At 62.8% G+C, this 22,288-nt stretch overlaps 2 protein-coding genes across 3 annotated transcripts; one reads left to right on the plus strand and one right to left on the minus strand.

The window, feature by feature from the left end:
- Positions 1 to 503: 503 nt before the first annotated feature.
- Positions 504 to 5,124, plus strand: GMPPA (GDP-mannose pyrophosphorylase A; the record flags this gene model as incomplete). 2 transcript variants are annotated; one of them, XM_084264873.1, is made up of 13 exons in its annotated part: positions 504 to 546; positions 636 to 733; positions 825 to 928; positions 1,249 to 1,441; positions 1,604 to 1,663; positions 1,812 to 1,942; positions 2,079 to 2,093; positions 2,680 to 2,814; positions 2,950 to 3,047; positions 3,171 to 3,217; positions 3,307 to 3,399; positions 3,484 to 3,652; positions 3,734 to 5,124. In XM_084264873.1, 13 exons carry the CDS (start codon positions 504 to 506, stop codon positions 3,832 to 3,834), a joined length of 1,287 nt encoding a protein of 428 aa, XP_084120999.1. In that variant the 3' UTR covers positions 3,835 to 5,124. The 2 variants fall into 2 exon arrangements, with proteins under 2 accessions (XP_084120999.1, XP_084120998.1); XM_084264872.1 differs by lacking the exon at positions 2,079 to 2,093.
- Positions 5,125 to 6,169: 1,045 nt separating this feature from the next.
- LOC311192990 (rac GTPase-activating protein 1-like) lies at positions 6,170 to 10,658 on the minus strand (the record flags this gene model as incomplete). The annotated part of the gene is made up of 15 exons (XM_084265683.1): positions 6,170 to 6,291; positions 6,393 to 6,492; positions 6,570 to 6,702; positions 6,851 to 6,956; positions 7,034 to 7,235; positions 7,308 to 7,403; positions 7,552 to 7,713; positions 7,918 to 8,126; positions 8,343 to 8,451; positions 8,718 to 8,795; positions 9,412 to 9,465; positions 9,661 to 9,739; positions 9,963 to 10,099; positions 10,247 to 10,449; positions 10,574 to 10,658. The coding sequence occupies 15 exons, from the start codon at positions 10,656 to 10,658 to the stop codon at positions 6,170 to 6,172; spliced, it is 1,875 nt and encodes a 624-aa protein (XP_084121809.1).
- Positions 10,659 to 22,288: the final 11,630 nt, after the last annotated feature.

A 22,288-nucleotide genomic window follows, 5' to 3' on the forward strand; every position in this document is an offset into this window, starting at 1 on the left:
GGCGGCGGCACGGCCAGCGGGACAGCCGGGGCCGGGCGCAGGTGAGGGGCGGCGGGGACCTGCCGCGGGCTATAAATACCCGCTGCCCATATGAGGCCGCGCCGGCGGGGCAGCTCCGGTTACAGCCCGGCCCGGCGCCTCCCCCACCCCCTCCGCGCACGACTGCCGCCGGGCCGCGGCACCGCGCATCCCCGTGTCCCCGCGGCGTCCCCGCACGCCGGCTCCTGGCCCGCTCGCCGCGGTGGGTGCCGGGCGGTGGGGACGGCGGGGCGGCCGCAGCCCGCCGCGGGTGAGGGTCAGGGGGCGGCTGCCCGCGGGCGCAGCTCCCGCCTCCCGCCGCGGCGGTGCCCCCTGGCGGCCGGCTGGGCAGCAGCGCCCGGCGCAGTGACGCGGCGGGGGGTGGGGAGCCCCGCGCGCTGACGTGTCGCAGCTACGTGTGCGGAAGCGGCGGGGCCCTGCGGGGAGGTGCCGGTACCGGGGCTGCCGGAGCAGAGCCGAGCGCGATGCCGCTGAAGGCGGTGATCCTCATCGGGGGCCCGCAGAAGGGTAAGTGCGCCGGGCCCGCGGCGCGTCCCGTCCCGCCCTGTCCCGTACCGGCGGCCCCCGCCGATCCCCCGCCCCGCTGTGCTCCGCAGGGACCCGGTTCCGGCCGCTGTCCTTCGAGGTGCCCAAGCCGCTGTTCCCGGTGGCCGGCGTGCCCATGGTGCAGCACCACATCGAAGCCTGCGCCAAGGTACGGGGTGGGCCTGGCTGCTGGGGCCCCGGGGGGGTGGGGGGTGGGGGGGCCGGGGCTGCCCTCCCCACCCTGCGCCCTCCCTCCCCAGGTGCCCGGCGTAAAGGAGATCCTGCTGGTGGGCTTCTACCAGCCCCACGAGGCTCTCAGCCGCTTCCTGGTGTCGGCGCAGCAGGAGTTCAAGATCCCCATCAGGTGGGCAGAGGCCCTCCCGCCCCCGGGGCGCTACCCGCGGCAGCGCGGCCCCTCGCCCACCTCCCCCGGGTCCCAGTGCTGATGGGCACAGCTATCATCCCTTAGCTCTGCCAGCTCTCCTTTGCCCCAGGCCCTGTGCTGGCCAGTCCGGGAGCCCAGCTCCAAGCTGTCCCAGCTCCCAGCCTGTGGGCAATGTCCACACGAGCCCAGTTGTCACATGGCAGGTTTATGTCTGTCCAGCCCTTCCTTGAGCTGCTGCTGGGCTGTGCCACCACACTCCTGCCTCCCTGAGCCCTTGCTTTTCCCTGCTCGGCTCACAGGTATCTCCAGGAGTATGCGGCGCTGGGCACGGGGGGTGGCATCTATCACTTCAGAGACCAGATCCTGTCAGGTGGTGCTGAGGCCTTCTTTGTCCTCAACGCAGACGTGTGCTCAGAGTTCCCCTTGCAGGAGATGCTGGACTTCCGGCAGCGGCACGGGGACGCGCACAGCTTTGTCATTCTGGGAACCACAGTGAGTGGCCGTGCTGGGGAGCAGCGGGTCTCCGCTGCGGGCTTGTCTAGAAGCTAGTGGCTCCTATGGTAGATGGGTCCCTGAGTGTGAGCTCTGGGTCTCATCTGCTCTGTCTCTGCACACCTGCTGCTCCGCCAGCACTAATGTTTCCTGGCTCTGCAGGCCAACAGGACGCAGGCACTGAATTATGGCTGTATTGTGGCGAACCCGGACACACAGGAGGTACTGGAGGGCCTTGGGGAGCCAGGCTCGGCTTGGGCAGCCAGTGCTGTGCTGTCCCCATGGGCACACGTCCCTGGTGTGCCACAGAGGATGTGATGCCAGGCACAGGGCTGCACCCTGGGACTCACATCTCTTCCTTTGCCTTCAGGTCCAGCACTATGTGGAGAAGCCCAGCACATTTGTCAGTGAGATCATTAACTGTGGCATCTACCTGTTCACTCCTGACATCTTCCAGCACATTGGTGAGGTCTTTCAGAGGAACCAGCAGGAGCTACTGCTGTGAGTGCTCCTCTCTGCCCCATGTCCCTCCCACCCCACTGCTTCCCGGGGCTGCAGCAGCACGCTCATCCTCCATTCTTTCTCTATCTTCTCTCCTCCTCTGCCATCACTCACTTGTTTCCTGGTCCTGCACCAGCTGTCCTTACCTTGGGTAAGTCACCCTCTGTGTCAGCACTGGCTGCTCTCTGGGCTGGATTGTCCCAAGCCAAAACGCATGCTTTCCTCCCTGCTCCAGGCTGCTCTGCAAGGCTTTGCTCCCTCTGCTCCCCTTGTGCCCAGCTTGAGACTCCCTCTCGTGCATCCTCTCTTCCCACCCCATCCTCATCTGGCTCCAGCTGAGGGGCTGAACAGAGCCTGGGATTCACCTGGGAATGCTCTGCTCCCGCCTTCAGCTCTGTACACCAGCCAGACTGGCACCTCTGCCACCACCCAAGCAGAAACCCAACTGCACAGGGCTCTGGAGCAGTATCCTACCTGGACTGGGTGGGGCTCTTGCACCATCACCTGGCTGATAGATCCTTTCAGCTGGCAGAGCCCTGTCCCTCTGCTGCTCTGGGGCTCAGCAGGGCTGGGCAGGCCTTGCCTGGCAGCTGGGGCTGTTTCCTCCCTTTGGGGAGAAACACAGGGCTAGGATGGAGTGCAGGATCACCACAGCCCCCACATTTGGGGAGGGTAGCTGCTAGGGTCCTTGGCTGAGACTGGTTGGGGAGGGTGTCTGATGGGCCTCTCCCTTGCAGAGAGGAGAGCTCCAATGGCCGGCAGCGTGCGGAAGTGATCCGGCTGGAGCAGGACGTTTTCACGGCGCTGGCTGGGAGCGGCAAACTCTACGTCTACAAAACTGATGGCTTCTGGAGCCAGATCAAATCAGCTGGGTAAGGGCTGGGGCTAGAGCCTGGAGCAGAGAGAACTTGGGTAGGGCCATGGCCGTGGGTGGGGAGTGCTGAATTCTGAGCCTCCTGTCCTGGTAGTGCTGGAGAGGTAATACTCATTTGCTTTTGCTCCCGCAGCTCTGCTATCTACGCCAGCCGCCTGTACCTGAACCAGTACAGCAAAAGCCACCCAGAGAGGCTGGCCCAGAACAAACCTGGAGGCCCTGTCATCCGAGGTACCCCTCTGATACCCCTTGCTGCCTGGAGGTGGCAGTGGGACCCGTAGGCAGGACCTCCTCTGCTCTGAGGTGAGTGCTCCCAGGAGCTGCCTCCCCTGATGCAGCTGCTCTGTATTGCAGGGAACGTGTACATCCACCCCACAGCCTCCATCGACAGCACTGCGGTGGTGAGTGCAGGCCTGGGGGGCCCTGCAGCAGGGGGATGCTCTGGGGGTGCTGCTATCCTTGATCTCACAGCTTCCCTCTGTCCTCACAGCTGGGCCCCAACGTCTCCATTGGGGAGGGGGTGAGTGTGGGAGCTGGTGTGCGCGTGCGCGAGTCCATTGTCCTGCACGGCGCCTCACTGCATGTAAGTAGGGTGTGCCCCAGGGTCTGGGTGTCAACCCCTTGCAGGGAGGCAGCCACACCTTTATCTTCTTCTCCTGTGCCCCAGGACCACACCTGTGTCCTTAATACCATTGTGGGCTGGGATAGCACCATTGGGCGCTGGGCCCGGGTTGAAGGAACACCCAGTGACCCTAATCCTAACGATCCCTATGCCAAGATCGACAGCGAGACCCTTTTCCGGGACGGCCGCCTCACACCCTCCATCACAATCCTAGGTACCTCCCAGCCCCCCAGCCCTGTGGACTAGGGCGGTCCCTCTCCCCCCTCCTGCTAACCCCCTCGTGCTGTCTGTGCAGGCTGCAGTGTCACCATCCCCGCCGAGGTCGTTATTCTCAACTCCATTGTCCTCCCGCACAAGGAGCTGAGCCGCAGCTACAAGAACCAGATTATCCTGTGAGTCGGTTGCTTGCTGGGATGGAGGGGGGCAGTGCCAGCCCCCCCACAGCCCCTGCTGTGCCCTGCACTAAGCGCCTGTGCGCGATCTTCATCTCCTGGGAGGTTCCCAGCACCCCCACCAGGGCAGGTGCAGGTCAGGAGCACTGCAAGTGCCTCATTCCTACTCCAGACAGACATTAAAGCCGGTGAGCATCAGCCTCGCCTGCTGCTCCTCTTGCAGCCCAGGGACCAGCCCTGGGGAAGGCTTGGTGAAGGCTTCAGGGACAGCATGTGGCCCTGGCACCGAGCTGTGTGTCTGTGCAGAGAACCCTGGCCTGAGGCTGGTGAAGGAGCAAAAGCTGCCTTGAGCATTTCTCCACCAAAGGGCACTACCAGCGTGGTCCTACCCCCCTCACCGGGCTTCCTGCAACTCCGCAGCTGTCTTGGCCCACGGGAGCCCCGGGAGCTCTGACTCGGCCTGTCCCATGTGGGCAGCATTCCTTGCAGGAGCTGATTGCCAGGACTGGGATTGCAGCAGCATGATTGCAGCAGGGGGCAGGAGCCCAGCCCAGGCTGTTGAGAAAGCAGCAGCACCAGGCTCTCCCAAGGCCCTGGCATGCCAAGCCTGGAGTGGATTTCTGGTCCCAGAGGGTGCTCCAAGGGCCTCCCCTTCCCCCAGCACCACCTCCACCCCCAAGGGCTCGGTGTGAGCCAGGAGAGCTGCCAGCCCGGCTGAGCCGGCTCCTGTCAGGCTGAGACCTGAGCAGGGCTGAGGGGGATGGCAGCAGGCCCCTGCCACCCGGGTGGGCCAACAGCCTCTGCACCCACACAGGTGGAGCTTGGGGGAGGGGCTCTCTGCATGTCTCCTGTTTTGGATTTGCTCACATGACCCCCTCACCCTCTCTCACACCAGCCATGTCTACAGCCAGCTTACGTGGGGGCCGGCAGCAGAGACCTGCCACCTCCCTCTGTCCCCAAAACCTGATTTTATTGACAACAGCTTGCTGCTGGTCCTGGCAGAGCCTGTCTCTGTAACCCACACTGGCTGTCCTTCATCCACTTACCTCCCTGCCTTCTCTGGTTTTGGAGTTCCACACTAAAGCCCTGCACTGTGCCAAGGGCCTCATCCCGCCCCTCGCCTTCAGTGAGGCGCTGCATTAGGGATTCTCTGTCCATCCATCCATCCAGTACCACCCCAGCGTGATGGATTTGCAGTAAATCCTTGCCCCCAGCCCTGTGCCTTCCACTGCCGCTTCTCCTGGGCGGGGATTAGCTGTTCCCTGGCTTTAAGCACATTAAACTCCTTCGGTTTTGCCTCTGCCTTGGATGTGCTGATTTCCTTGCCCGCTGGCGAGCACCCCGTGCGTGGGGGAAACTGAGCCAAGCTGCCTGCTTTTAGGATTGTACATTAATTTTCTCCCGTGTCCTACATCTGGTCTGGCTTTTAGTGGGGACAAAGGTTTCTTAGCTGCTCGGTGTGGTCCTGGGCAGTTCTCAGCCCTGTTGTGTAATGCTCCGCCTCCTCCCCCCCCGCCTTTTTTTAAGCTCCCGTGGTAGGGAATGTCCCTTGTGCAGAGTTCTTTGGAGGACAAGCCCTTGCTCCACTGCACCTTCCCCATCCCAGAGGGAGAGTGCTGTGCAGCCCTGCCCTGTTAGGGCTTTGTGCTCCTCTGCCGGGGCTGGTGGGGAGGAAGGAGTTAAAGGGGCCTCCGCAGAGGTGCCAGGAAGTCTGGAAACACTTTGAGGTTGTCCTGCCCTGAGCAGCAGCAGCAGCTCTGATTACTTGGGGCCAACATCTGGGCTCCAAAAGGGGCCTCCCACATCCTGGGCTCCAGGGCAGGGAGAGGAGGTCTTCATTTGAGGGGTGGGAGGGGCTGCACAAAGTTGGCTCCACTTGCCCAACAAAAGCAGAGATTTTGGGGGAGCACTCTTCACCCTTGCTCTCAGTACAGCTCATCTGCCCAGCCAGGCTCTATTGTGCCCCCGAGATTGGAACCCCAATTGGAAGCAGCACGGGGGGACAGAGCAGCCACAGCCGGGCTTGTTTTGCTGCAAACGTTTAATACAAACCAGTTTGTCACTGGGGCAGTGTCCCAGCCACCACACCAGGGCAGAGCCAGCCCTACTCCCCCAGCCCCAGGGAAGCAAAACAGTGCTCAGCCCCCACACACCACAGGCAGCTGCCTGGTCCCCCAGGCTTCACCCCTCTGGTGCCAGCTCCATGCCCTCAGTGGGAGACACCGCTGGGGCTAGACTGGAGAAGGGAAGAACCGGCCCACCTGCCTGTGTGGGGAGAGATGGGTTAGGGGTGCAAAGCCAACTCCCCTGCCCCCCTCCCCTTTCCGCCCTGGCAGCACTCACAGGGGCCCAGCAGCTGTGCCCACGCAGCTCCGCAGGGTGCTGGGGAGGCAGCAGGTGCCAGCCGGGCTCAGCTGGCCTGGTTTGGGGTCCGGGGAGGTGATGGGGCGGAAGAACATCTCTGTGGGATAGAGGGGGGCATGGGGGTGGCTGTCACACCCCAGCCCAGCTGGGCTGCCACAGAGTGAGGGCAGGGAAGGGGCTGGGGCTCCTGTGCCTTACCGCCTTCAGTCCCCAGGGCTGGCGTTGGCACCAGGTTCTGCTCTGCCCCCACGAAGCCTCTCCAGAAGTCAGGTGGCAGTGAGAGGAGCCGAGCCACCACCTGGGTAGGGAGGGATGGAGGAGATAGGGATGCTGGCAGGGACCAGGGTACACCCTGTGCCTCGGGGATCCCCTCACCTTGCACTGCCGCGGTGTGTCCTCCATGATGGCAAGGGGCGTGGGGTTGGCCGAGCCATGTCCCACCAGCGTGGGCCCAAACACGCGGGACAGGTTGAGCACATCCATCTTGCAGTCAGGGCTGTGTGACACCCTGCACGGGGGAGGCACAGGAGGTGTGAGCATGCTGCCCAGCAAGGGGTCCCACATCACCCACCCAGCTTCCCACTCTGGGTGACGGGCAGAGAGCCAGGAGATGGGGACAGACCCACAGGAGCCTGTAATCAGGACCAGCCTCTCACCTAAGCAGGTGCAGCATGAGGAAGGCCAAGGTGTCCCTGTTGGCTGGGGGCAGCTTGCTCACCACATGACGCAGGGCTGTGCCACAGGCAGTGTCATCTGGGATGTCTGTGGCAACACCAGGGAGCAGTGTTAGGGGATGAGCAGCCCTTCCCCCCCCCCCCAGCTTCAGGGCCCCCGCTCACCAGCTGCCTGCAGGAAGGCAGGGTGAAGGCTGAAGGTGACCAGTGGCTCCTTGAGCCCCCGCAGAAAGTCCTTGAGCACGCCACACACCACATGGATGTCAGCCACGGTGCTGAGGGCAGGGAGGGCACCCCCAGCCCGCAGCAGCCTCCGCTTCCACTCCCGTACCAGCTGCTCCATGCCTGGCACCCGGTACAGCCCTGTCTGGGGTGCAGAGAGAGGGGCTCAGCCCCATGGGGACCACAGCACTGCCACCCCCACTGCCCCAGCCCCTACCTCTGTCAAGCCTCGCTTCTCCACCTCAGTCACACACTGCACCACCAGTGCCGGCACCAGGGGTGGTTTTGGGGGGGCAAAGTCAGCCAACACACCCTGGGGAAAGCAACACATCAGGCTCTGTGCCCAGCACCCAGCCCTGCAGCCAGGGCTGGCAGAGCCCCAGCACCCCAGGGCTGACAGCCCTGCAGCCCAACCGGCACATGGAGCAGCCCCCAAGCACCACTGTGCCCCCCGCCCTCACCTCCTGGGGCCAGACATGGTGTCGAGGCCGGGGTACGCAGGGGCTGGGGCACTGCCCCCGGCACTTGGGGTGCAGCAGCAGCTGGCACTGCCGGCACTTGACAGCAGCCTTCCCGAAACGGATGCGGGAGCCACAGACACCACACAGCTCTGGGCGGATCACCTGGTAAGGGGGAACAGAGTCAGGGCTCCCCATCTTGCAGATACCCAGTGCCACTCCTCCATTCCACCCAGACCAGCCTGCGCTTCCTCCGCCCATCACCCATGTGGGCAGAACTGGGGTGGTGGGGATGGAGGAGAGCTTCCCCCAAGACCAGCTCCTTTCTCTATAGTGGCCAAGAGGAGGGAGAGAGGTGGGGGCACGCACTGTTTTGGAGGTGAACTGGTGCTGGGGCGGTGGGAGGCCCTGTAGAGGCAAGAACGGGGCTGGCGCTGGCTGACCAATGGAGATGCCCTTGATTTGGCTTTCCTCCCCGGGGGTATGTAAGCCTGGATCCTCGCTGGTGCCCCAGACAGTGGTCAGCTCTGCAAAGAGAGGAGGTAGTGGAGGAGTTCCCAAAAGGCAAGTCATACCAGCTGGGATGCAGGAAGACTTCCCATACTGCAGGGAGCCCCTGCATCATTCCAGCTGCCATGGAACAGCAGCATTCATCATGTCCAGATGACCCTGGTACCCCATGATGGGGACATATATCCCCCAAGGAGATCTCCTCCCTCATGATGGTGGCACCCCTCGCGGCTGGTCACACACCACCCATAAACCCCCTGCCCCACACCTCCCATGACCTGCACACGTGGAGACACGGTGTCCCTGGCGAGAGCGGCGGCGTGGCACTGTGGGCAGGAGGCTGCTGGCAGGGCCTGGGACCTCAGCAGGAGGGGGCACAGTGGGGACATTCACCTGCTGAGATGGGGCGCAGTGAGAACATGCCTGGCTGCAACCCCACAGTGCTCCAATGGGTCCCCAGGAGCTCTGCTCCACCTGCTCCCCATCCCTGCAGTCCCACACAGCCCAGGATGCTGTCCCCATGAGTACTGGGGGACATAGGCACCCAGAGGGGATAGCTGAGTGCCCTACAGGTCTGAAGGTTTTGGTGTTGCCTTCCGGCACCAGGGCAGCCCACACAGCGCATCCCTGCCCATGGCACCCTGGGGTCCCTTACTCACAGTGTTGTGGGGTGCCACAGAAGGCCGGTGTCTCTTCGCCACCACCACCGGGCCGATCTGAGGGGCCAGGGACACACGCTGGGGACAGATCAGATGGGGTGAGGGGTAGGCAGTGACCCGCCCCCCTCCCCCGACTCTGCACCTTCCCTGCCCAGCACCCAAGCCAACTGGTTTCAGCCCCACTGAAAGGCTTTCTCTCATGCTGCCCACTGCATTGCCTGCCCCACACCAGGCACCATGGGGACCCAGGTGGCCCCTCACCTGGGTCAGAACCACCTCTGGGGCTGGGGGAGCCAGGCCAGGCCTGCAATGCAGAGGTGTGAGCGGAGTGCGATGTGGGATGCCCACACGTGGGGATGAATTATTGAGGAGCCCGGCTGGGCCACAGCAGAAGGTAATGGAGTTTCTATTGATCGCGTGAGGTTTGCTGAGACACGACGCTCCCAGCACAGCATCAATAAATTACCCCCCCGCCAGACTCCTGGCAGCCTCCTGCGCTGGGATGGAGAAGCATCTGGGTGCCCTAACCCTGAGTGACCCAGGGCCAGCAACCCAGCCTGAGCTGCTGGCCTGTGCAGGCAGAGGGTCACGGGGCCACAGTGCAGGACAGCAGGTCAGACCCAGGAGATCCTCCCCCACACAGGGGTGCAGACCAGTCCCCATGGACTGCCACATCCCAGCATTTCCCTCGTACCTGCCTCTCCTGTGCTTTCCGCTTCAGGGGCCGCACCACCGTCGTATCGACATCCTGAAAGGCAGCAGGGAGACAGCAGGCTATCAGGGCAGCGTGGGGCCAGGGGCACCCCCAGAATTTGTGCTCCAGTGGCAGCCCACCTCTAACCACCTCTATGCAGAGGGGCTGCCCCACTGCAGGAGTGGGGCAAAACCACCCCTCATTGCTGTGGGGGGCGAGTTCTGGGACTCACAGCAGGTCACTCCTTACCACATCGTCCTCTGTACGGTCATAGCTGATGTCTGAGTGGGACAGGAGGGACTGGCATGACTCATCCACTGCAGACGACCTACAGAGCAAACTGGGGGTCAGCCCATCCTCTACATTCCCCCCACACACACCTCCCCAGCCAGCACCTACGCATACAGCCACTCCTGGGAGCTCAGAGCTGGCATCTCTGCAGAGCCTGAGCATCCCTGTGCCCACCTGGCCCCAGTGCCCAGCAAAGGTGAGGGGGAGAGGGGTACAGCCAAGCCTGAGGGGCTGTGGCAAGGGCCACCAGCCCTGCTCACCTCCTGCCCGGCACCAGGGTTGCCCCAAGGCGACAGCCAGCCAGGGCGCTGAGGACAGAGCACTGCTCCCCACTCAGCACCCCGCTGCCCCACGGCTCCCGCATCAGGGTCTCGAAGACCAGCTGAAGTTTGCGCTCCTGCAAGCGAAACAGGGGGCAGTGAGCAAGCTGGGGTCCCTGCAGCCAGCCCCGCGGGGTACCCCTGCAGCCAGCCCCGGGGGCAGTGAGCAAGCTGGGGTCCCTGCAGCCAGCCCCGCGGGGTACCCCTGCAGCCAGCCCCCCGACCTGCTTTTCCAGCTCGGTCTCTGCCCGGTGCCGCTTCTTCATCTCCACCTCCACCTGGTTACGGGCGTGCTTGAGCTTCACCTCCAGCGCCGCCCGCTCCGCCTCCACCCGGGCCAGCTGCTCCCGGGCCCGCCGCCCGTCCTGCTCCAGCCGGCAGCATCTCTGCCGTGTCGCCTCGAAGCACTTAGCGATCTGGATGTAATCTGGGGGGTAACACAAGCGGGTGGCCAGCCGGGACGGGGAACCGGAGCCCAGCTCCCACAGCCTCTGCTGGAAGCGGAGCCGGGGGTCCCGGAATGCCCCGGGCCGAGGGGCTGCACCACCCACCTTCCTCCACGCTGCCGCCGAGCTCCAGCTGCTGCAGCGTCCGCTCCAGCCGGGCCAGGAGCCGCCCCCAGCGCTGCTGCAGCATCCCGCCGGCACGGGACCGGCCGGGACGGGCCCCCCCGCAGCCGGGCAGCACGGCCTTCCCCTTCCCACCCCCCTGGTGGGAGCCCCTGCCCCACACTCTCTGCGGACCGGCGGAACCCGCCGTGCACCCCCGTGACGGCGCAGGCTCCAGGGCCAAGGCGTCCTCCCGACCGGCCTATGTGGGCCGGGGTCCGGGGTGGAGCCCGTCCCGGCTCCGCCTCCACCTCCCGCCGCCACCGGCGCCCGACCCACCGCCCCGACGGCTCTCCCTGCGTGGGGGAGTCATCCCGGGAGCCTCGGGCGTGGGGTGCCCCAGGGTGCGGGGCGGCGGGGCTGGCTGCAGGGATGCAGGGCAAGAACCCGGCACAGGATGAGGATGCTGGGAGGGGGTCGCCTTTGGGGGTAGGGTGCCCAGTCACCGGGGGTACCTGATGGGAGCAGTTGAGGGGTGCAGGTGCAGTGGGTGCGGGGTGCTCTAGGGGTTCAGGGGAGTCGCGCGGGAGCACCAGGCGCGGGGTACGGCTGGTGGAGTGCGGGGTTTGGGGGGGAAGGGGGCTGGCTCCCGGCACCGCTTCCCTCAGCTTTGCTTCCCGGGAGTAGCGTGAGTGGGAGTCAGAGGAGCCGGTGTCCTTGTCCGCTGTCCCCCATCGCTGTGCCCCGAATACAAAGCGGCTGGCGGGCGAGGACCCCCAGCACCGGGGCTCCCGGCCGTGTCCGTGTCCTGCAGATGGAGCCACCTCCCCGTCTCAAAGCCCAGCCGCTGCCCGGCTCTGTCAGGGTGCTGTGCGCCCCGGGGTTCCCTGCCCAGGGGCTCCCCGGCGCCTGCCCAGCTCCGGGCCCCCTCCCTGCCGCGGTCCCCCGGTCCTGCTGGCCCTGCGTTCCCGCGGGGGGCTCCGGGCGGGGTTGCGGGCAGGGGAGGGGGAGCCATGAACGGGCAGCTCCCCCTCTTTGGTGCCTGTCCCGACGTGCTGCGAATGCCGGGAATAGCAGCGGGGCTGGCGGCAGGGCTGGGCGTACAAGCCCCTGCACGCACACAGACACGCGTGCACAGGCCCCTCACCTGCCTTCACACACACCCCACCCCCCCCACGCCCCCCCCAGCTGCTTCTGACGTGGAGAAGGGGTTTTGCACCCCGTGGGCATGTAGCAGCAGGTCGACCCCCAGCACCCTGGTACCTCTCAGGGGTGGCCACGGGTTCAATAGGCTCCTCTCCCCATGGCAGTCCCACACAGGGTGCAGGCAGTGATGAGCAAAGGGTGTGGGCACTGGTGAGCACCCCTACATCCCAGGGATGTGTCTGAGGCATGTGGTAAGAAAATAACCTGGGTTCATCCAGGGTCCAGGGAACACAGATCTCCCCCCTTCTCAAAGTCATCAGGGTCACTGCGGGCTCTTCAGTGCTGGTGACACCAGTTGGGATGCTGCCTGACGGGGTGCTGCTGCCCTGGGCAGTCCCAAGGCAGGGTCGCCTTTGGGGATGGAGCCTGGCAAAAGGGCTGGGCCAGGCTGGCAGCACCCTGGCAGGGCTGAGCTCCTCGCTGCGCTGGCACATGGGGAGCAGAGGGTGTTTCTCAGAGAAGCTCCTTCCTCCCAAGGTTGAATATGAGTCAGGTTTTGGAGCGACTTTAATTACTGCTGGATCGATAGGCTCGCCACGGCCAAGCAAAATCCAATTGCAGCCCCGGAGGCCTGCCTGCTCAGCCCCCCCTGCTCACTCAGCCCTGCCTGCTCAGCCCCCCTGCCTGCTCAGCCAGCCCTGCCTGCCTTCAAGGAGGCACACACCCCAGTGCCTTCCATCCCCAGGACATCGGACCCCATCCTGCACATGGAGCCAGAACCCCACTTGCTCAGCCCTAGCACAGAACAGGCTTTCCCCAGGACAGGGCAGCAGATGGAGATGCCCAGGCTTTGCAAGGAATGGCCAGCACTGCCAAGGGACCCCACACACCTCTGGGCCCCTTCCCTTACTGGATGCATGGAACAAGTCTCTGGCCCCTAGACCCCCCTTGCACCCTGTGTACAAGCCCAGAAGCCCCCAGGAGGACAGCATGGCCCTGACAGCATGCAGGCAAGCCCCTCTCATGTGCAGGGATGGGAGGGGGGCACTCGCCACCCACCCTTCCCCCCCGCCCAGCCTCCTCCCCCCCCTCCCAAAGCCACCCTGGCTTGGCCAGGCACTGCATAAATATCTGTTTGTGTCTCTGCTCGGCCCCTGCATGGGAAATAATATCGGCTGATGGAACATAATGCCCTGCTTCACATGTTCAATTTTATCATTTTCCGAGGCAGGCAATCTTCGTTTAAAGCTGAATGGGCTGGGGAATGTTAATGAAGCGCCGGCGCTGCTCTGCACCGCGCTTTATCTCTTGGAGAATAATTTGGGTGAGCTCGGAAATAGAGTTCCCAGTCCCAATTCAAGCGGCGGCAGCACCGCCTGCCGATAAAAGTGTAATTCCTGGCCAGCGCGTGGCCCTGAATACCTGACAACTTAACCCTTGGGGCCCTGCTGTGATGGTGCTTCCCACCGCTGCCTGCCCACCTGCATCGGGCTCAGCTGCCCCACATGCCCAGCACCACCCTGGGCACTCAGCCCAGGCAGGATGGGCTCTATTGCTCCTGCTTGCCGGAGCGAAGGATGCAGCCTAAGGAGGAGAGATAAGAGAGTGGTAGCAGAGCTGGAGGAGATCAGTCTCCCTGGACAGACAGGACCCCACAGGAAGATCTGCAGCAGCACCAGCCCGACGGGTGCCCAGGGTGGGGGCTCTCCCAGGAAAGGGATGCCCCAGATCCAGGGATACCCAGGCACTGGAGTCGGGGAGGGATACAGCACGGCCAGGAGCTGGGGAAGGGGTTAGGGGCTGCGGGAGCAGGCTGGAGGGAGAGGGCAGGGGGACTGGGTTCAAGGGAGCAGCCCACACGTGAGCATCCCATCCTGGTGAGCCTGGCAGAGCAGGCTGGGCATTGGCAGGGCACACACCTCTGCCAGCTAAGTGAGGGGCTCCCCCAGGAAGGGCCCTGTGCTCTGCTGCTGACAGAGGGCAGTGAGGCGAGTTGACAGGAGGTGTTTGCTGTCCAGGGAAGAAGAAACATGGGTTAGCAGGAGCAGGCAGCTTGGAGCCCAAGGAGAGAGCCTTGAGCGGTCTGCCTGGTCCTGCTCTGAGCCCAGCCACCGTCTGGCTCCAGCTCCCACCAGCTGTGCTCTGGCAGCAGGTCCCTGCACAGGGTGACCCTGAGGCTCTGCCCTCCCCGTTCTGCCTGCAGGTCCCTTGAGCTCCAGATCCAGCTGATCCCTGTGCCCAGCGCAGCACAGCACCCTCCATGTGATGGTCCTCATGTCCTGGCCCATCCCACCCTGAAGATACTGGGCAGGGGATGCCTTGGCCCAACAAGGGGTCAGCAGAGCCCCTCAAGTACAATCCTGGGCTCCCTCCAGCGGGACAGCAAGTGGGTGCTGGGATGGACCCTTCCCATGGGAATGAGCAGGGCGGGCAGATTTCCAGCACCGTTAATCAGGGCTGCAAGAGCCAGGATTAATGCGCACTCCAAGGCTCTCCAGTCCCAGCTGTGATCCAGCCCTCTGCTCTCAGCCAGAGCCGCCTCCACGCGCTGAATTATCAGCCTGAGTAATTAAGTGGAGAGCTTTGTTTTAATGCAGACATCTGATGCCTTCGCACCGAGGAGCACAACAACTGTCGCGGGTGTTTATGCTCCATGCAACACATCTGGCTCACAGGGAGAAAATCCATCTCCACCGCTGTGTGAGATTAAAGGGAATGCGGCCTGGGTGTGGAGAGAGGAGGGATGGCTTGGCAGCAGCGTGGCAGGCAGGATTTGTCCCCGAGCATCACCCCAGTGGCTTCTTGAACCCCGCTGGCAGGAGGCTGTGGTCCAGGGCTGCCCGGCGAAGCACGCATCCCCTCTGCTTCTCAGCACGCAAGGCAGCACAACTCGTTGTGAGATGAAAGATAATTATGGGCTGGGAGATAAATGGAAATAGGACAAAATAAAACACGGGTTTATCGGAGGTAGATGGTGCCTGGCTCACCTGATACCTGCTGCTGATAAGGGAGCTGGCTTTCGGGTAGGAGGGATGCAGATCTCAAAGCAGCCGCTGTGCCATGCAGAAAATTGTTGTTTTGCACAGATTAGGGGATTAGCACCAGCACAAGGAGCTGGAAAGAGGCTGGTGCAGGAAGGAGCCAGGCTGCGGGGAGAGATGAGACAGCAGGAAGGGGAGAGGCTGGCTGCCGGGACCGCTATGGATGCGCCTCATTTAATAGCTTCCTCTGCCACCCCAGAAGTGGGGGCTGTGAGGGTATCTACTGTTGCCAACAAAAACATAGGTCTTTTCTATCTGCTTGGCCCCTGAACCACCGGTGCCTTGCTTGTCACACCCACTCAGAGTGTCTGAATGGTCTCATGGAGATACAGTGCCTTTCTTACGAAGCAGCTCCTCTGGCCAGGCACCGGTGGGTGAACTGTGCCTCTGCAAGCCCCTTCTCACCATCATCTCACAGCTCCCGGGGGCTCCATCACACATTTGTGGGTGCTGCCAGCAGAAGGGGTCCTTCACCCGCTGCCCCGTGGCAGGGTGGTTTCCATGAGAGAGCCTGCCATCGCCTCTGGGACCTCGAGCCCCTGGCTGCTTGGTGCTGCTGGGATAGGGAAAGGGGCTGTTGGAAACGAATGGAATGGCAAGGAGGCTCCAGCCAGGAGTGGAACTGCTGCGCCTGGCGCTCCCAAGGGTGAGCATCAAAACAACCCTGTCAGGAGAAACTGTTTTCAAGGAGAAACACTCCAGGTGGTTTCCAGAGAAACCCAGACTCCGGGCTGCTCCCCTGCTGAGAAAAACGTGTCAAAATTTGGCCTGGGACCTCTGACCCTGCGCTGATCTGGATGAGGAGCAAATGCCGTTGCGGTTGAGCGAAGCCGCCTTGCTGATGCTCGTCTGGCTCCCTACGGCACGGAGCAGCCGGGGCTGGCACGGCTCTGCGCCCCAGCGGGGCCACCCGTGGGGACCTGGCACTGAGAGATGCTGCTTCTGGACACGGGGATGCTCGGGCAAAATCTGGCAACAGAAAGGGAGCTGGGGGAGCTGAGGCGAGCGGCAGCAAACCAGGCGGCTCTCGGGCAGCGTGGGGTAATTTGAGTCTGGGAAATTCGAGCTGAAGCAGCAGGGGCCACGCAGCCACCTCCGGGCAAGCAGCCTGATTTATTGCCTGTATGAGCCGGAATTGCAGCCCATGCTGGGCAGAGAGGCAGGACCAGATCCCCTGCCTGGAGAAGCTCATGGCAGAAGATCAGCAACGCCATGCGAAGGAGACACATGGGAACGGCTTGAGACATCCCAGCCAGTCGTGCCCAGCTGGGCATGACCGCTGCCCACGCTGAATGCTGCTTCCCAGCCAGAGCTGTGCAGGAAGAGCCCATGGCAGGAGCAGAAGAGCCCTGAAGCTGCAGGACAGCCCTCAGCATGGGGATGTGGTGGCCCTGCATGAGTTCTCCTGTGGGGACCAGGCATGGGGCTGCACCCAGCCTGTCCAGATGCAGCTCTGGTGGTCCCAGCACAGCTGACCTGGGAGCCAGGTCATGGAGCAGGAGCTGAGACACGTTTACCTGGGGTGGGAGAAGAGGGACTGCCCCTGCTGGCACCATATACGCTGGTGTCACAGGATGTCACCACAGGGTCCCCCCTGTTACCCTTGCCTCCTCGGCTGCACTTGGTCCAGGTAGGGGATGGCTGTCCCCACCAACTGGAGTGAATTCCCTGAGATGCTATATCAAATGCTTTAATAAAAGCCCGATATATCACACCTCTTGTCTCCTTTCCATTGATTTATTTAGCAATTTTACCCAAAAAAGGCAATCAGATTGGAATGGGCAGATTTATTCTGTGTGAGCTCTGAGCACGTCTTTATTGCTCCCCACTCCCCTGCCCTTGAGGTCCTCAGAAACATTTTTCTCTTAATATTTGTTCTGTTATTTTAGTAGGGATGAAGTTCTGTTGATGGGCAGTAATTGCCTGGACTGCCCTGCCTTCCTGTGATGAAGATTGGTACCTTACCAGCGGCTGCCTCCTGCTATCCTGCTCCCCTGTCCTTCCTCAGCACCGTTATTGACTAGGAAAGTTCATTAACAAGCCCCTTAATGACTGCAGCCATGCCGGCCCAGCCCACGATGCTAACCTCTCCCATGGTTTCCCTTGGTGGCTGCTGGCAGGAGATGTCACAGGATGTTTTAAGCATTTCCAGCACTGTGTGGGTGCCTGAGCCACCCCTAAAACCATGCTGCCTCCCCTCACCGGTGGATGCTGTCCCTGCATCGGCTTTCATCCCCCCACCACCACCACAGTTTTTGGGGACCAACTGATCTGAACAGGCTGTATTGGCCAGGCAGGCCCAGGTCACCAGTGGTGGCAAGCTTTTAGGGGGTGCTGTCAAGGGCTCCCCTGCGCCAGGGTCTGCTCTGCTGCCTGCCGTCCCAGCGCCGACAGCCTGGTGAGCCAGGCTGGCGAGGAGCCAAGCGCGATGCTGGGATTAGGCACTGCCTCCTACAAATGAGCTGTTAATTATCATAATCTGGTAATTGAGAAAAATCTAATTATGCAAAGCTAATGGATTTAGAGCTGTGCTGGGGAGCACAGGCCAGGGGAGCGCAGCTGGGCAGGGCCGGCATTGCCGGCCTGTGGCTGCAGATACTGCGGGGTCTTGCAATGCCTTTCACTCCACTTTGCGACCCCACTGGGTGCCTGGCCAGGTCCAAGCATCTGCAGGACAGAACCCGTCCCTCTTGCCCACCCCCAGCCCTGGCAGGACCTGGGCACCACCTCCTCCCTTTGCCTGGGCACCCTCACCTTTTGTTTCCCCATCATCCCTCCTATAAGGCTCCCGTGCCTGGCGTGGGCAGCAGGGTGGGGGAATGCAGCCCCTTCCTCCTTCCCAGTTTGGGTGATCTCCCCAGTCCTGACCTGGCCCCACAGATGCAGCGCTTCTCTGCATGTCCACTCTGCCCCCACAACAGCCTGGTGGGTCTGTCCAGGGGATGTGCACATGTGATGAGCACAGTAAGGAAAGGCAATATCTTTTACCAAGCCGACTGAGAGGGTTCAGAAACGGAAATGAGCTGTTGGGTGCACTGCTGCTTCTCAGCTACCCACGAGCAGCTGTCTTCCTCAGCTGCACCACTGGCCTCACAAAGGATTTTGTCCCTTCCTGCGCACCTTGAGGGCAAGGATGCTGAGCTGTGCCAGCCCCAGCACCACACCAGAGGTCCCAGCATGGAAGTAGTGTCATGCCTGGCAGTATCCCTGCGCTGTCATGCAGGTGGTACCAGCACCCTGTGCTCCCCAGGGTCTGTGTCCCTGCTTCCCGATGTGCCCTGACACCCCTCACCCTTGCCCTATGCTCACAGGAGGGAGCCTGACCCCTCACAGCTCTTGGGGAGTGCAAAGGATATGCTTAAGCTCAAGGGTGCTGGATGTGTGACAAGGCTGACATTTGGCACCTTGGGTCCTTGGCCTGCCTGATGTCTCAAGACTGGTGTGGAGCTTGGGGTCCCCATGGCCAAAGAACTGTTGCCCGCCAAGGTGTGCCTGCCCATGCACCCCTCCTCAGCCTGGGGCCATGCAGCCCTGCCTGGGTGGCTCCTATATGCCCTGGAAGGGAAGTCTGAGGAGTTTGCCCGCCTCTCCCTGCCTGGGGAGGCCGCACTGGGTGTGTGGAGACAGTGGAAGTGAGCAGGACTCCAGCTAATTGCCTGCACTCCCAGGGGACAGGTGCTGAGAGCGCCCTGAGCTTCCCAGGACGTTTCAGCCTCTGGCTCTGGTTCATGCAGGATGCATCGATTGCTAAGTACGTCTGTGGTTTCGGCACTCAGTGAGCTTCCTGCTCAGGGCAGGCTGTGGGCAGCACCAGTCCCACCCCAGCACTGGTGCGTGCTGCCTGCCGCACAGCCCAGGCTGCCCGCCTGCCTGTCGCTGTGCAGGTCACCCACCCCCCAAACCTCCTCCAGCGCCTGGGCTCAGTGGCAAGAAGCAGAGCTGGGTGGCAGCATGTGGCTGGAGGAAGCCCGACGGGCCCCCCCACGCCCCTGGGGTTCCCCCCGACCCTCGGCAGCCCTTCCCGTGGGGGGTTGCCCTGACAGGCACCCAGCTTGTGATGCTCCAGCCCTGCAGCAGCGCCCGTGCAGCCTGGAGGAGTTTGCTGGCCGCTCCACCCTCCATGGCATCCAGCACATCTTCCAGCACCAGCGCTACACCGCCCGCAACCTGCTGTGGCTACTGGCTTTCCTGGGCTCGCTGGCCCTCCTTATCCATGCCTATGCCAAGTGCGTGGGCTTGTACTTCCAGTACCCCCACAGCACCCAGCTGGAAGAGGAGACGGCGCGCAACAAGACCTTCCCCGCCATCACCATCTGCAACCTCAATCCTGCCCGCTACTCACAGCTCTCTGGCCATGATCTATACTGGGCAGGGGAGATGCTGGGTCTCTTGGATGGGGCTGGCCAGCCCCTGGTGCTGGAGGGTGCGGAGAGGAGCAGGCTAGAGGCTCTGCTAGGGACGCTGGCTGTCAGTGAGGAGGAGAGGAGCCGCCCCTTCAACCTGGAGGAGTTTTATGGGCGTGTTGGCCATCAGATGGAACTGGGTGAGATGCTTGTCCACTGCATGTTCAGCAGCGAGGAGTGCAACGGCAGCGACTTCCAGGTGGTGAGTGCCTGGTGGCAGGACATCCTGGGTGGCAGGGAGGGCTGGGCATGGCCCCTGGGGTGATGACAAGGGGATCCTTGTCCTCTGCGACTGGGGATCGGGGAACGGGAAAGCTGCTGGGTGCAAGTTTTTGAAGGCTGTAAGGCCACCTGCTTTGGTAAGGGGTTTGTCGGGGCCAGGGCAGAGCACTGTGCAGAGCAGGGGTGCTTGGGGCTGGGGATGCTCAGGCAGGGCTTGTGCCTTGAAGGTGATCTGAGAGGCACAGGGACAGGGCAGGTTGGGGAGCCCAACCCTGGGCTCACCCAGACTGGCTCAGCTCCCGCAGAGGCAGGCTGCGACCCCCTCAGCCTTGCTCCAACTGGGCTGGGAAGCCTGGCTCCTTACCTTTCCCAGGGGTTCTGGGGAGAGCTGGGCTTCCTGGGGCTTGCAGAGGGAGGGAAGGCAAACCCCTGGCTGCAGAGCTGTGGGCAGGGCACACCCAGACCCAGCAGAGCACAGTCCGGTGGCATCCATACTGCATCCAAGCAATTACACCCAGAGGCAGAGGGTGGGATATCCCCAGCATGGGGATGTGGCTCTGGGCATCTGCACAGGGAGGTGGCTGAGCTCTAGCGTTACCAGAGCTGAAAGAATTACAAAAGCTCATGAGACTCCTGGTGATGGATGCCACGCAAGCACCCTTGCCTCGGATGCTCAGCACAGCTTTGCATGATCCCAACTCGGCTGAGGGTGAGGGAGAGCTGCAGCCCCTAAGGAGGGGTCCAGGAGCCGCCCACATCCCTCTGGGGCAGGGAGAGCTGACGCACGGAGGCAGGGTCAGACAGCACCCCACACTGGGAGCCGGCACCCCAGCCCTGCCATGCTGGCGGGCAGCCTGGGCGGGCTGCCTGTCCCTTGCCGCAGCCTCCCTGGGGCACGGAGCGGGTGCCCACTGCTGCTGCTGTGCCGGGCTCTCCCGCCGGGCTGGAAGCTGCTGCTGCCTTGCCAGATGCAAAGCTGCGAGTCGGGAGGGTCCCTAATTTAGCGTGACGGCTCCGCTCATCGCACTAATGAGAACAAAACGGGGCTGGCGCACGGGGCCCTGCGACCAGGTGTCAGGCAGCTGGCGGCAGGCCCAGCCGCACGGGAGAGCACGGCAGCGGGCGGGGACCCTCGGCTCACCTGAGGCGGTGGCTGGAGCAGGCTCCCACCAGAGCCACCCCTCCATCGCCTCCCAAACCCCGTACCCTGCCAGGTGCTTCAGGGCTTGGGCAAGCAGCAACTGGGTGCGCCGGAGCTGGACAGGCATTGCACGGGGTTGCAGGTGGGGCAGAGGCCATGGCCAAGAGGGAGCTACCCTCTCCCTCCTCTCCTCTGCGCTCTCGAGTCAACAGCTGAGGATTACGGGGCTGTAAACAAGGGGATCAATGGTGCTGATGGGAACATTTCCTGGTAATAGCTCTGGCCTGTAAAACACAGCAGCAGGGGGAGGAAGGGGAGGCTCTGCTCTCACAGCTGTTAACCCTTCCCACCTACAGCCCTGTGCGGGCCTCATGGTGCTGAGGGCTTAGGTGCTGGCTGGCTAGGGCCCAGCTGAGTGATGCCATGCCCAGGGACAGGGGTGGCAGAGGCACTACTGAAGCCCTGAGGGCATGGGTGATAGGATGCAGGTCAGACTGCTGTGCTTCGGTTTGGGCAGGCACCCCCAGCTGTTGGGCACCAAGCAAGGTCAGCAGCTGCTCAGTGATGGGATGCCTAGCCATCCATGCTGGAGAAGGCGTCCTGATGTCTGTCTGTGGCTCACTGCTCAGAGATGGCTGCAAAGGAGCAAGTATCACCCCAAGGAGGAGCTGCCAGCACTGATGGGAAATGTTAATGCTGTCATCGAAGGATGCTCTGCTCTGGTCTGTGGTGCATGGAGAGACAGGGTTTGCTGTGGGTGGAGAGGGGAGGAGAGCTGCTGTGACATCCCTTGCCTCCTGAGCAGGGCAGAGCATGCCTCCAGCCCTTCCTGCTGGCCTGGGCTGCAGGTCTTTGGGCAGGTGAAGAGGGCTCTTGGTTGGTTGCATGGGAGTGTGTCCAGGCGGGCTTCCTTCACCCTCCTTAGGCATCTCCCAAGTCACCTCCACCAGGGATCCAGCACTGACCATTCTCATCACTACCATACCCCTAGGAGGGCCACAGCGGGCTCTGAGCTCACCCCTGCCCATGCCACAGCTGCCCACCTCGCTGCCAGCCACCTTGCTTCCCACATTCACGCACAGGCAGCCCTGAGCGTGCCACAGTCCCGGTGCACATGCCTGGCTGTCCCATCACCCTGGCACCGATGGCTGTGTGTGCCATGCACTTGTCCTTGCCTTGGCAGGACTCCCCATCACTGGGCACTGCCCTGCAGACACACACAACCATGCTGTCACATACTATACGCTGTCCCTACATCCCGAACAGGACAGCGGGGCTGTGAGTGCCTGGCACTCGAGCAGATGCCTGTGTATCTCAGCAGACAGGGCCTGGCCATGATGCCCTCCACCCGCCCTGCTCAGGGCTGGCAGGTAAATGTCAGCCTATTTTTATCGGCTCCCCCACGGGGCGGCTGTTCCTTCCATTCGGATGAACAGATGTACCTCCATTTCCCATCCTGCTGGGGACCAGAGTTAATCTCCCTGAAATTCACCTTCCCCGCTTCCTAGAGCTGCCCTCCCCAGGGCTGGGCAGTGGGGGATCATGGACTAATCTTCCCAAAATGAGTCGGGCTGTGTCGGGCTCTCAGTGTCACAGTGCCATGGCTCCTGAGAGCATCACCTGCGACCGGGAAAGGCCAGCTCCCCTGCAGCTCGGCCAGGCTGCATGCTGCCAGGCTGGATGTAGAGGATGGAGAAGGTGGTGGGGTGGAGCAGGGATGCCCCACCGGTGCTGTCTCTCCATGGGTCTTAGGACACAGGGCTTG

This window comes from Gallinula chloropus, assembly GCF_964237585.1.
Source record: "Gallinula chloropus genome assembly, chromosome: 5".
NCBI classification, from domain to species: domain Eukaryota; kingdom Metazoa; phylum Chordata; class Aves; order Gruiformes; family Rallidae; genus Gallinula; species Gallinula chloropus.